Source organism: Mirounga angustirostris, unplaced genomic scaffold (assembly GCF_029215605.1).
Source record: "Mirounga angustirostris isolate CCGP_5_RB_7025 unplaced genomic scaffold, mMirAng1.0.hap1 SCAF_9, whole genome shotgun sequence".
In the NCBI taxonomy this organism is placed as follows: domain Eukaryota; kingdom Metazoa; phylum Chordata; class Mammalia; order Carnivora; family Phocidae; genus Mirounga; species Mirounga angustirostris.
Window position 1 is genome coordinate 96,435,668 of NW_026991717.1, and position 13,486 is coordinate 96,449,153.

At 38.4% G+C, this 13,486-nt stretch overlaps 1 protein-coding gene across 3 annotated transcripts in view; it reads right to left on the reverse strand.

Moving 5' to 3' along the window:
* Nucleotides 1-13,486, reverse strand: part of L2HGDH (L-2-hydroxyglutarate dehydrogenase) — a 44,448-nt gene that overhangs the window by 21,947 nt on the left and 9,015 nt on the right. For all 3 annotated transcript variants that reach the window (XM_045900811.3, XM_064571025.1, XM_064571024.1), the window contains 3 exons: nucleotides 9,831-9,962; nucleotides 2,226-2,388; nucleotides 291-325 (listed from right to left, as the gene is read on the reverse strand). In XM_045900811.3, the coding sequence (XP_045756767.1) occupies nucleotides 291-325; nucleotides 2,226-2,388; nucleotides 9,831-9,962 (330 nt within the window). The remainder of the gene's footprint in view (nucleotides 1-290; nucleotides 326-2,225; nucleotides 2,389-9,830; nucleotides 9,963-13,486) is intronic.

Genomic DNA, 13,486 nt, shown 5'->3' on the forward strand with positions numbered 1-13,486 from the left:
AAGTAGGCAGAGCAATAAAATATTTATCAGTTTTGCCTTAAATACACCAAGCACTTATAATCATATTCTTTGCTGGAACAATCACTTTGTGAAGGTATTTTCGGTTGAAACCCTTCTTAAAAAGCAAGCTTTTAAACTGCTCTCAAAGAATTTCTCTCAGAGTAACTTCTACATTAGGCAAAATTCATCCAAGGACACAGAAAAGAGCCCTGTGATTAATTCAACTTTTTAAGGGAGGAGAGGGAATGAAAGTAGATAAAGTAGATGCAAGTAGTGTTAAGAATCTTTACCTTTGTATTCCTTATAACGATTGGATATTTCATCCCTGAAAAAAAAAAGAAAGAATTAGTGAAAGATTTATTTTTAGTAAAAGAGGGCCTACATTTTTGAAATATTATACTAGTAACAAATTTAAACAATTTTCTTATCTTGTAACCATGAGTGCCTCCCACTTTTCATTCTAAAGCTTTTTATGAAGTAACAAGATTAAACTAGTTCATATTTGATAATATATAAAACTCTGGCCTCTTTTTAAACTTGTTTTAATTCATTTAGTCTATGCTTACAGGCCACTCCCCACCTCAGATCCAAAATAGGCAGTCCCAGCTTTTCTCTGAACTATAACCCTAGAAACCAAGCTGTAAAATAGACAGATCATCATTAATCAATTAGCAATAATCACACCTGAGATAAACCTCATTGGCTACAATACTGCCACTGTGCAACGCTAATCATCATTAATTAGTATGTATTTTCACAAAGGACTAATGAGTGCTTTTCATCTAAGTGCTGTAGGCTGAGTCTTTGCAGATCCTAGGCTGCATAGAGAAGCAAGAGTTATCACAATACAAAAAGTTCCAATAATAAACTATTTATAAAATTAGTTCCCAATCAGGCACATGGGATCTCAAAGTCTTAAAAAGCATATGTACATCAGGTAAAGAATATGATCTGCTTGGATCATAAATTTGATTTTATGCTACCTACCTATACCAATCTTAATTACTTAACAATTTTGCTCATCATATTAGTATTTAGAAGGACACTGGGAGAATGATTCAAATGGCCCAAATCTCCTTAAAAACCAGTGAAGGGGGGCACGTGGGTGGCTCAGTCGTTAAGCGTGTGCCTTCGGCTCAGGTCATGATCCCAGGGTCCTGGGATCAAGCCCCGCATCGGGCTCCCTGCTCGGTGGGAAGCCTGCTTCTCCCTCTCCCACTCCCCCTGCTTGTGTTCCCTCTCTGGCTGTGTCTCTCTGTGTCAAATAAATAAATAAAATCTTAAAATAAATAAAAAAAATAAAAACCATTCAAGGAAGAAATGAACACTATACTTTTTCTCCTTCAAATTTCCCAATAGCAAAAATGCCAAAAAAATTCAAGGTTACAAACCAATTCATTTGATTTAAAAAAAAAAAATTATCCACAAAACGAAGCAAAACAAAACAAACTCTAAGTAGTCTACAATGGTGGGGCGCAGGGAGAGTTCAAAATGGCTGAGTCATACCCTGTCTCCTGACAGTCTGATTCATTAAGACTGGGTGATGCTAAAATCTGCATTTTTTTTAAAGATTTTATTTTTAAGTAATCTCTACACCCCACATGGGGCTCAAACCCACAACCCCGAGATCAAGAGTCGCATGCTCTTCTAAGCCAGCCAGGCACCCTGAAATCTGCATTTTTAATAAGCATTCCCAAGGGATTCTGACTATATATCTACAAAATAAGTAAGTGTGTGGAGGCTAGTGTTTCATTAACAGTCTTGGCAGGTCAGGTTTTAGCACCAGTCAGTAATGTCCAATCAGTGCCAAGTTCTATCAGCTCAAGACTCACCAGAAGCCCCAGTTCTCCCACATCCAATCTCACATTCATCCCTTTTGCACCTGCATCCAGCTCTGCACCCTACTTTAGCGTAGCTCCTGGTGGCCCTCCTGCCAGTACCACCCCACCCAAAAATAATTGGTTTAGAAGTCAATACAGTGGGCTGCCTAGGTGGCTCAGTCAGTTGAGTGTCTGCTTTGGGCTCAGGTCAGATCCCAGGGCCCTGGGATTGAGCCCCGCATTGGGTTCCTTGCTCCACGGGAAGCCTGCTTCTCCCTCTCCCTCTGCCTCCAGCACCCTCTGCTTGTGCTCTCTCTCTCTGTCAAATAAATAAATAAAATCTAAAACAAAAAACAAAAAAGAAGTCAATACAAGTATTCAAAAGAAAAGACAAGGATGGCTTACCATCTTTACTTCCTGACGGACTTTCTTTAGCCATTTCAAGATCTTTTACTTCAAAATTGGTCAAGACAAAGCCACCTGCTTCTTGGAAATCCCGGGCAAATGACAAAGCCACCTGCCGATAGTCCACAATGCCGGTGTATGGGCAATCAATAGCCATTAGACCCTGGGATAGGATTATGAAACAGTCAAGATCATACAACTAAAAATAATCGAGGATAGGTTGTTCAATAAATTTTATTTGGGGCTGAATTTTTTTACTGTTAATTTTGATGGATTTCATACATTATCATTTCTTGGCAAAAATTCAGTGCCTAAATCTGATGTTGAATAATATGTCTAACAAATAAAAGAAATAATACTAGCTAAATAAGAAAATCTCTTGTACTCAGGAAATAATTCTCCTCTGCAGGGGAGTTAATTTTGCTGGGTTCTTCTGGCTGCTACAATGAGTTTTTCAGTTTTATTCATCCCTCACCATACCTGATTCTGATTCAAATCTGATTCTGAGTCAAATTCTGTATCACCAAATGATTGTTTTTTTTTTTTTTTAAGATTTTATTTATTTATTTGACAGAAAGAGACACAGCGAGAGAAGGAACAGAAGCAGGGGGAGTGGGAGAGGGAGAAGCAGGCTTCCCACTGAGCAGGGAGCCCGATGCGGGGCTTGATCCCAGGACCCTGGGATCATGACCTGAGCCGAAGGCAGACACTTAATGACTGAACCACCCACGTGCTCCAAATGATTGTTTTAAATAAACTCCACTGAGATTTTCCCAGTAGTGTATCATATGTCATGCACACTCAGTGAGGACTCAGAGTTGTTGTAGCTATTTACAATGTTTGCAGAGTGTTGATTTGATTTGCTTCAGGACTACAAATATTGAATGGAGATTTTATGTGGTTAACTCCAACTTTCTCTTCAGGTAACACAGAAATTAATAGCCTGAGTTTTTTGTTGTTGTTGTGTTGCTGTTGTTGTTTTGTGGGTTTTTTTGTTTTTGTTTTGCCACTCAAGACATGCTCAAACTCCACAGATGAATGATCTATAATCATACTTATTTAATTTTTTGGAATAAATGTTGAATGTGCATTGGCTTTTCTAATTCTTAAGAAAAGAATATCACACGCCAAGTATTGCCTAGATTTTGGTGAATCCTTGGAAACAGCAACATTTTCTGTTCCCTTACTATGTATATGAGTATATCAGTTCTCCTAATCAGTTTTCCCTAAGAGGGTGGTAGCCTGGGTCCCCAGGACAACTAATGCCCAGAAGCTGTGTGTAACTGGTAAATGCTGCCATCCTCTCGTCTGACCAGCATGGAACTGGTATTGTTGCAGTTTTACAATAATATCTGATAGTATTATTTTAAATATCTCATTCTTGTAGTCAGCCCCACCCCTACTCCAATACATTTACCTGCTTAACTTCTAAAAGCTTTTGACTTTGCCACCCATCCCTGATCACTAATTCCAAATGGCCAGATCACACTAGGGGTAAAGGCTCACAAAACACGCAATAGTCTCTTGTCACAAATTGAAAGCAACATTTGATAAACTTGATTCTTGCTTCCAGAATATGAGATCATTTGCCAAACACAGAAATCATTCCTTCTGTCTTGATGTAGTAGATACACATTTAAGATTTTTACATTCGATCTTGTATTGCCTGACCACCTCCAAATTCACAAGTCAGTGGTCATAATTCAACTTCAAACTATAAATAGTATTTGGGGTACAATAACCTTGGAAACTAACAGGATAATACCAAGAGCTTAGTCACAAAAACTTCTCACCTCACATAAAACTACATGGCAAATAAAAGAGGGATAAAAACAGGCTATAAAAGTGCTTCATATCAATAGTTTTTTGGAATCCCAGTATCTTCCTTATTCATCTTATTTTTCCTATTACCCAGCACAATTCCTGACACACAGAAGGCACTCAAACTTCTCCTGAATGAATGAACTTCTGAGGGCTGTCTTTAAACACACTAGATCTCTCTCCGCTCTAGGCCTTCCCTTAAAGGTCTCCCTTCTTTCTTTCTCCTTCTAGTCTTGGTTTTGTTCCTCCTCATGAGATGCTGGTGTGCCCCACTATACGTATAGGTTGGGGGAAGGTGGAGTGAGTCACTGTGGCTAAGCAATTCAACGCCCGGGGCCCAGGATGGGGCTGGTAGACAGGCGGGCTCTTAGCCAGGAGGCTGGGCATGCACTGAACAGGTGAGCAGGTCAGAGCTTGAAATCTGAGGCTACTGCAGGTCAGGTGGCTGGAAAAGAACTAGGCAAGCAGGACACAAGAGGCTGGGAGTTGGAAGTCAGTCAGGAGGAGAGAGGAACAGATGAACGTGTGGTTGACCAACAGTGTTAAAGAAAAGGCAAAAAGTTCATGAAAGCTAAAGTCAGAGTGCACAGTCAGGATCTGCCCAGAGAGAGAACTGTCGAGAGCTATCCTCCAAAGACAAAGTTTATGAAAATTTCCAAGATGCTTCCCTTGGGGCTATTTAATCTGCTCCTTAAAGACATCTGGTCCAAAAAGCCCTTTAGAGCTGCCCTGATAAACTTTTTCTTTCTGGAGAGGCTTGAGAAAACAGAAACGAACCCATACTATAGAAATTTTGCCCCTACTCCTGGTAATAGCAGTAGGGTTGAAAGACCAGGAAGGGTTCACTCAGAGACCTTTATGAAATAACCAGACATTTTCCACTACACATTGCTACCACTAAATACATCTAGGCATAGATAATTATAATGTGGCATTACATAAAGTGTCAGATAATGCTAATGTGGCATTATATAAAGTAGGTCAGCTCTGCAAAGGCCTCAGAGAAAAGCAGATTGTATTTCCTTTATAAGTTACACTCCTTACTCATCTTTCAAGTGAAGGTTCACCTCAAGAAGGCTTTCCTAAACACCGAGACTAAGCTAAAAGCTTTCCCTTACATTGATACAATGTATCAGCTCTATCAAAGATAGATACAAGACAGTTTATCAACTCTATCAAAATACTTTTCACTGTATTAGAGTTACATCTTCTGCTACACTATACCTTTCTTTAGGCTGATCACCATATCTTACTCATCTTCATATCTGTAGTACCTAACACAGTGTTTGGCACATAGTAAAGAAGAAAATGTTGGCTGAACTGAACAGAAAAAATACCAGTTCTGAATCAAATCTGGGGGCAGGGACTCTTAGGAGCTGTGTGACCTTGGGAAAGTAACTGAATCGCTTTCCTCATTTATAAGACACAAAAAATACAGGTAGACATATAATTTGACTATCTGTGTACACATAGCTCATCTACTCATTCTGAGACCTGTGAAGATCACATGGTGAGGTACACAGAACACTATCCAGACTCAACCTTATGCTGTGTGAAAAGCTGCTTTGTTTGTTTTTTAACAGTCAAGCATGATATAAAGCATGGGCTCCTCTTCCCATTTCTTCCTCTCTCTAAATCCCCTCACAAAGTTCCACCACAGACCATGATTGTTGTTCCAGCTGGCTCTGGCCTCTAATTCAAGGCTCCCCTCTTTCCCATGTCCGGTTCAATTCCATCCTATGTACCAGAAACTTGATTAACTCCCCTAAATTGGCACATTTACATGCCATTCTTCTGCTCAAATCCTTCAGTGGCTCCCTACTATTTAGACCAGGGGTTGGCAATCTTTTCCGTAAAGAGCCAGCCACTAAATATTTTTCTTTACATGGGACCTATGATCTCTGCTGCAACTACTCAGTTTGGCTGTTTGGTACAAAAGCAGCCATAGACAATACAAAAAATACATGTATTCCTACAAATATTTTTGGACACTGAAATTTCAATTTCATATAATTTTCATGTGTCACAAAATATGATTCTTTTAATTTTCTTCAACCATTTAAAAATATAAAAACTATTCTTAGTTCACAGGCCATAAAAAACAGGTGGCAGGCTGGATTTGGCCCAGAGACCATACTGCCAACCCTGGCTTTGACCATGTAGCATTTGGCCAAAGCCTGAAAGAAACAGACAGCCAAAATAAGATATTCAATGAATGTGTCTTGTTTTAAAGAAAAAAATCAGTCATTCATTCACCATCTCAGAGAGACAAAATACCTGGAGAAAGGAATAGGGAATAGAAGGTCTAGGTATCCCACAAGCAAAACACTTTATTTTGAGACCCAAGGAAAGGAAAGGTGGGATATGCTGGAGCTGAAGATGCTATGACCTCTGGAGGAAGAACTCATTCAACATTATTTGGAATCTTAGGTATTATCAGCCTCTTAGTAACTTTATATTAATTAGGAAAACCTAGGGGCACCTGGGTGGCTCAGTCGGTTAAGCGTCTGCCTTCAGCTCAGGTTATAATCCCAGGGTCCTGGGATCGAGCCCCTACATCAGGCTCCCTGCTCAGCAGGAGCCTGCTTCTCCCTCTCCTCCCCACTTATGCTCTCTCTAGCTATCTCTGTCACTATCTGTCTCTGTCTCTCCAATAAATAAAATCTTAAAAAAAAAAAAAAGAAAACATATTTTGGGGTGCCTGGGTGGTTCAGTCGGTTAAGCATCTGACTTCGGTTCCGGTCATGATCCCAGGTTCCTTGGATCAATCCCCGAATCGATCCCCATGTCGAGCCCTGCATCAGGCTCTATGCTTAGCAGGAAGTCTGCCTCTCACCCTCTCCCTCACCCTCTGGCCCTCTGCCCGTCTGTGCTCTTAAATAAATAAAAATCTTAAAAAAGAGAGAAAAAGAAAAAGAAAATCATATATTTTGACCCAACTTTACTGTATAACTAGAGATAACTTCAGGGGGGGAAAAGCTATTTCTACTTTGTCTTTTTGGCAGAAAGGATTTGAAGCAGCTTCTAAAAACAAACAAGGAACACAACACAATATATACCAGCACTGGACGTTGAGCCAGCTAAGTATATTAATTGGAAAAGAAAAAACAAAAGTTACCATTTGCACACAACACAACTACATAGAAAATCCCCCCAAAATTATAGACAAACTATTAGAATCAATATGTGAATTTAACATCCAAGATGGATGAAAGGTTAAAAATCAATTATATTTCCATATATTTGCAACATACAAGGAGAAAATGAACTTTAAGTAACAATACTATTTATGAGAGTATCAAAAACCGTCAAATACCTAGAAATGAATCTAAGAGATATGAAAGACCTCTACACTAAAAATTCTAACACATTTTTGCAATGAATTAAAGAAGATACAGATAAATGGACGGATCTACTGTGTTCATGGATTGGAAGATGCAATATTGTGAAGATACAAATTGTCTCTAATGGACCTATAAATTTAATGCAAACTCAATCAAAATCACAAAAGGTTACCTTGTGGGGTTTAGCAAAATAATTCTAAAATATATACAGAAATACAAAGATCCCTAAGAACAGCCAAGATAATGTTGAAGAAGAACAAAGTTAAAGGAATTTCCCGACCAGATATTTAAACCTACTAAAAAGCTATGATAATTAAGACATTATGGTAGTGGTAAAAGAAGAGACAACGGAACAGAATAGAGTCCAGACATAGAATCCATACATACGGTCACCTGGTATCACAAAGGTAACAGTGCAGTGCAGTGGGGAAATAATGGTCTTTTTGATAAATGGTGCTGAGTCAACTGGGCATCCAGATTGGAAAAAAAAATGTACCTTGACCTCTACCTTCATACAGTTATACGGCAATGAAACTACAACTATATGCAACATATGGATGAATTTCATAAATAATACCGAATAAAATAAGTTCAGACACAAAATGAGCACCTACTATATGATTCCACTTAAATACAATTCAAAAACATATGATGTAAGAAGTCAGGATAGTGATTATCCTTAAGGGAAAGGTAGTGATAGGAAGGGGCTTGAGGAGAAATATTGGGAGGCTGGTAACATTCTGCTGTTGATCCAGGTATTGGTCACACTTTATGAAAATTCATCAAGCTATACATTTATGATTCTTGTTGTATGTTACATTCAGTTAAAAAAAGTCCAAAAAATCAAGGCAGATAGAAGATGAGAGTGGAAAGATACAATGAAATGAAGGGGGAAATTAATACATAAAAATAAAAATATATGCTTAAGACCCTAGATATCTGGTAGGAATGGGGCACAAGTGTGTCTCTGAGCTTCCTTGCAGCCACGGTAAACACAACAACACAACAATTAAATGATTCTGTGTTCATAAGATAAAAACAAGTCAATTGTGCTCAGAAAGAACATAATTATTCTGAGAACTGAGGTCTGAGAAAAATTTCTCCTGAAGGTTCTCAAAGACAGATGTTGTGTAGCACAGTGAACAACCTACCTTTTCAACCTCATCCTAACCTCATCCTCATCCAGTGTCAAAATGACCTTCTCCATAGGCTGATGCCATAAAACCAAAGAATAATTCAAAGGGAGTAATTTGGGGTCAAAGAGTAGGATGGGGAGAGAAAAACACTGCAATGCAGGTGTGCCACTTGGGTGGTATAGATGTATAGGAATAAATGGTCTACATATCCTCCAGAATATCATTCATAAATAGTATTTTTATTTCCATTAAACCAAGGTTTTGATAAGCATTGCCTGGCAGTGAGTTCAAAGTCACATTCTCTAGGATAGGTACCTGGAGTCCAGCTATTGCATATTGTCAATAAAATGGGGGGGGGGGGGCACCTGGGTGGCTCAGTCAGTTAAGTGTCCAACTCTTGGTTTCAGCTCAGGTCATGATCTCAGGGTCGTGAGATGAAGCCCCACATCGGGCTCCACACTGGGCGTGGAACCTGCTTAAGATTCTCTCTCTCCCTCCCCCTTCTCCCCTACCTCGCTAAAAAAAAAAAAGAAAGAAAGAAAGAAAGAAGTTTAGACAGTCATTAAGCCATTATATTGTGGTGACTCTACATGATATTTTGCTTATATTGAATTTCTGAAACTGGTATGTTAGCACATACCTCTGCCTCTTCCCCCAAAAAATAATGGTGGTGAGGAACAGGAGATATAGCCACTCATTGAACTAGTTAGTGGAACTGGGGATAGGACTGATAGCCTCTGAAAGACTATCAAAGAAAGTCAATATGCAGAGTAAGTATTAAATTATTATTCATGTCTCTTTCATAAATAAAAGATCTGTTCTCCCCATAGCATGTTCTAAGCAAGATATTCTACAACCTACCCTTTACACTCATGGATAACATAGCCACCCTCCTCAAAAATTTTCAGTGGCTCCTCATGCCTACTAACTTCAAAGTTATTAGCAGGGATATTAAGTCCTTTACACAAGCCTAATCCTGCCTTTCCAGTCTCATCTGTTATCTCTCCCTACACACCCTGGGAATCAACCACACCTCACCACTCAATGTTTTCCCAACGTGCCATATGGTCTCAGACCTCCTCTTGTCTTTGCTTATGTTCTTCAGATTTGGTATTTTCTCACAGGGAAAGAAGAAATCAGGTGTTCAGAGTTTGTGGCAATGCCCTCTTGTGGCTGTCACCTCACTGTCCCAGAAGAGTGATTCTTGCTTTCTGTAAGTTCACCCTCAGCCTCCATGTCACAGGGCTGAGCCCTAAATGAAAATGTCCTTGTGAGCATGTATGTGGGGTTAGTGAATCATTTACCCTACAATATGGCTCCTTCTTCTTTATATCCTCCTGTTGGATTAGCCTCAGGCCCTGGACACCGTTCTGCAGGCCTCTCTCATATAGGGCTTGAAGTCTGGGAATTTCTTCTTGTTCAACAGCTACTATAAGCTTAAAACAAAAACAAAAACAAGATAAAGAATATGGAGAGTTAAACATATGATCAGCTATAAAAGATAAAGTCAATAAAAAATAACAAATTATCACATGATTCAAATTTGTTTGATTTTTGTCTACTTCTCCCTTTCTTCATGACCTCAGTTTCCTCCTCCATTGAAAAAAGTTGTCTTAAGAAAACTGCATTAAAACAAATTTTCCCCCAAAGTAAGATGTAGCCTCAATTTCCACTTCTGCCATCATAGTTGCTCCATGAGTCTTGCCCACAGCAACTGTTATCATTACTCCCTCAATTCCAAAGGGGAGAGTAGCACAGATGGCACAGTCTTTACAATTAAAAGAATAAAAAACAAAAAACAAACAAACAGAACAGCCTTTTTATTTCTATAAGAGTATATAAAAAAAACAATATATCAAAAAGACAGTGGTACTCAGTATAATGGGATATCACTAACAGAAAACTATCCATTTTATTTCCTGGAATAAAGTATATTATAAACTATCTACTAATGCATTGTATTGCACAGGGGAAAAAAACAGTAAATTAGTCAACTTTACTCAGTATTCTTTTTCTATTTATTTCTGGGCAAACTATCTGTCTGAGGTAGTTTCTTAACAGCTACCGACAAAGAAAAGCACAGATGCATATTCACAGGTATATTAGAATTCACAAATTGCTATTTCATAGCAAGAAGTCACCAGAATTTCATGAGATAATACTTTTAATCAAGGTGTAAAGGTTATTTAAATCTGCAAATAATTAACCTTAAAAATAGAAGTGGAATCAAGGAACACTATCTAGAAAGTGAAAAGACAACCCAAGGAATGGGTGAAAATATTCACAAATCATATAGCTGATAATGTCTAATATCCAGGATATATAAAAGAACCCTTATAATTCAATATAAAAAGTGTCAATGCAATTTTATATCCTGCTTTTTTCACTTAACACTATGTTGGGACCGTTATTCCACATTATTTTAAAAAGTCTTCATAGCATCTTTAATGGCAACAAGAAACTTTTATTCTTAAAAACTACATGGAGAAGACTTACAAGGAAATATTATGAATAACTGTATAGCAACAAATTAGATAATCTATATGAAATGGAAAAGCTCATAGAAAAACACAAACTTCTGAAACTGACTCAAGAAGAAAAAGAAAATCTGAATAGGCCTATAACAAGTAAAGAGATTGGATGAGTAACTTTAAAACTTCCCACAAAGAAAAGCTCAGGCTCAAGAGCTTTCTTTACACATGAATGCTGCCATATGTTTAAAGAAAAATTAGCTACAACTCTGCATAAACTCTTTCAAAGAACAGAAGAAGAGGGAATACTTCTTACCCAAATCTATGAGGCCAGTATTAGCCTGATGATATCCAAAACAAACACAGATACAAAAGAAAATAAAACTGCAGACCAATATCCCATATGAATATTGATGCAAAAATCCTGAACACAATACTAGTAAACTAAGTACAGGAACATATAAAAAAGATGCGACCAAGTGGGATTTATTGTAGGAATTCAAGATCAATTTAACAACCAAAGGTCAATTATTATAATACACCATATTAATAGAATATAAAAACATGATTGCCTCAGTAGAAGCAGAAAAGGCATTTGAGAAAACCCAATACCCTTTTGTGATAAAAAAAAAACATGTAACAAACTTGGGAGCGCCTGGATGGCTCAGTTGGTAGAACATGTGACTCTTGATCATGGGGTTGTGGGTTCAAGCCCCATGCTGGGTGTAGAGATTACTTAAAAATAAAAATCTTGGATGGGGTGGCTGGGTGATAGACACTGGGGAGGGTATGTGCTATGGTGAGCACTGTGAATTGTGTAAGACTGAAGAATAACAGACCTGTACCTCTGAAACAAATCATACATTATATGTTAAAAAAAAAAGATAGTAGGAAGGGAGAAACGAAGGGGGGGAAATCAGAGGGGGAGACATACCATGTGAGACTATGGACTCTGAGAAACAAACTGAGGGTTCTAGAGGGGAGGGGGGTGGGGGGATGGGTTAGCCTGGTGATGGGTATTAAAGAGGGCACGTACTGCATGGAGCACTGAGTGTTATACGTAAACAATGAATCACAGAACACTACATCAAAAAATTAATTAATTAATTTTTAAAAATAAAAAAATAAAAATCTTGGAATAAACAAAACCTTAACAAACTAGCAATAGAAAGGAACTTCCTCAATCTGACAAAGGGCATCTATAAAAAACCTATAGCTAGCATCATACTTAATAGTGAAAAATTGAATGCTTTCTCCCTAAGATAAGCAACAATACAAGGATGTCCATTTTCACTACTTCTATTCAACACTGTATTTGTGGGGCGCCTGGGTGGCTCAGTCGTTAAGCGTCTGCCTTTGGCTCAGGTCATGATCCCAGGGTCCTGGGATCGAGCCCCTCGTCGAGCCCTGCATCAGGCTCCTGCTCAGCAGGAAGCCTGCTTCTCCCTCTCCCAATCCCCCTGCTTGTGTTTCCTCTCTCACTGTCTGTCAAATAAATAAATAAAATCTTTAAAAAAAACAAAAACAAAAACACTGTATTTGTGATTCTACCTGGGGAAATTACACAAGAAAAAAATATATAAAAGGCATCCAAGGGGCGCCTGGGTGGCTCAGTCGTTAAGCATCTGCCTTCGGCTCAGGTCATGATCTCAGGATCCTGGGTTTGAGCCCCGAATTGGGCTCCCTGCTCAACAGGAAGCCTGCTTCTCCCTCTCCCACTCCCCTAGCTTGTGTTCCCTCTCTCGCTGTGTCTCTCTCTGTCAAATAAATAAATAAAATCTTTAAAAGACATCCAAATTGAAAAAGCAGTACAACTATTTGCTTGCAGATGACATGATCCTGCATATAGAAAATCCTAAGGAATCCACACACACACACAAAAAACTATTATAATGAATTTAGCAAGGGTGCAAGAGAAAAGAATATATAAAAAATCAATCATAGGGCGCCTGGGTGGCTCAGTTGGTTAAGCGACTGCCTTCGGCTCAGGTCATGATCCCAGGGTCCTGGGATCGAGTCCCGCATCGGGCTCCCTGCTCTGTGGGGAGCCTGCTTCTCCCTCTCCCACTCCCCCGCTTGTGTTCCCTCTCTCGCTGTGTCTCTCTCTGTCAAATAAATAAATAAAATCTTTAAAAAAAAAAAATCAATCATATTCTATACATTAGCAATGAATAATCCAAAATGAAATTAAGAAAAAATTCCCCTCACAAAAGCATCAAAAAGAATAAAATACCAAGGAATAAGTTTAACAAAAAATTGCAAGACCTGTACACTGAAAAATATAAAACACTGTCGAAAGAAATGAAAGAAGATCTAAAAAAATGGGAAGACACTCCCATGTTCATGGTTTGCAAGATTTAATATTTTTAAGATGGCAATACTCCCCAAATTGATCTATAGATTCAACATAATCTCTATCAAACTTCCACCTGTTTTTTTTTTTTTTTTTTTTTGAGAAACTGACTAACCAACCCTAAAATTCATATGGA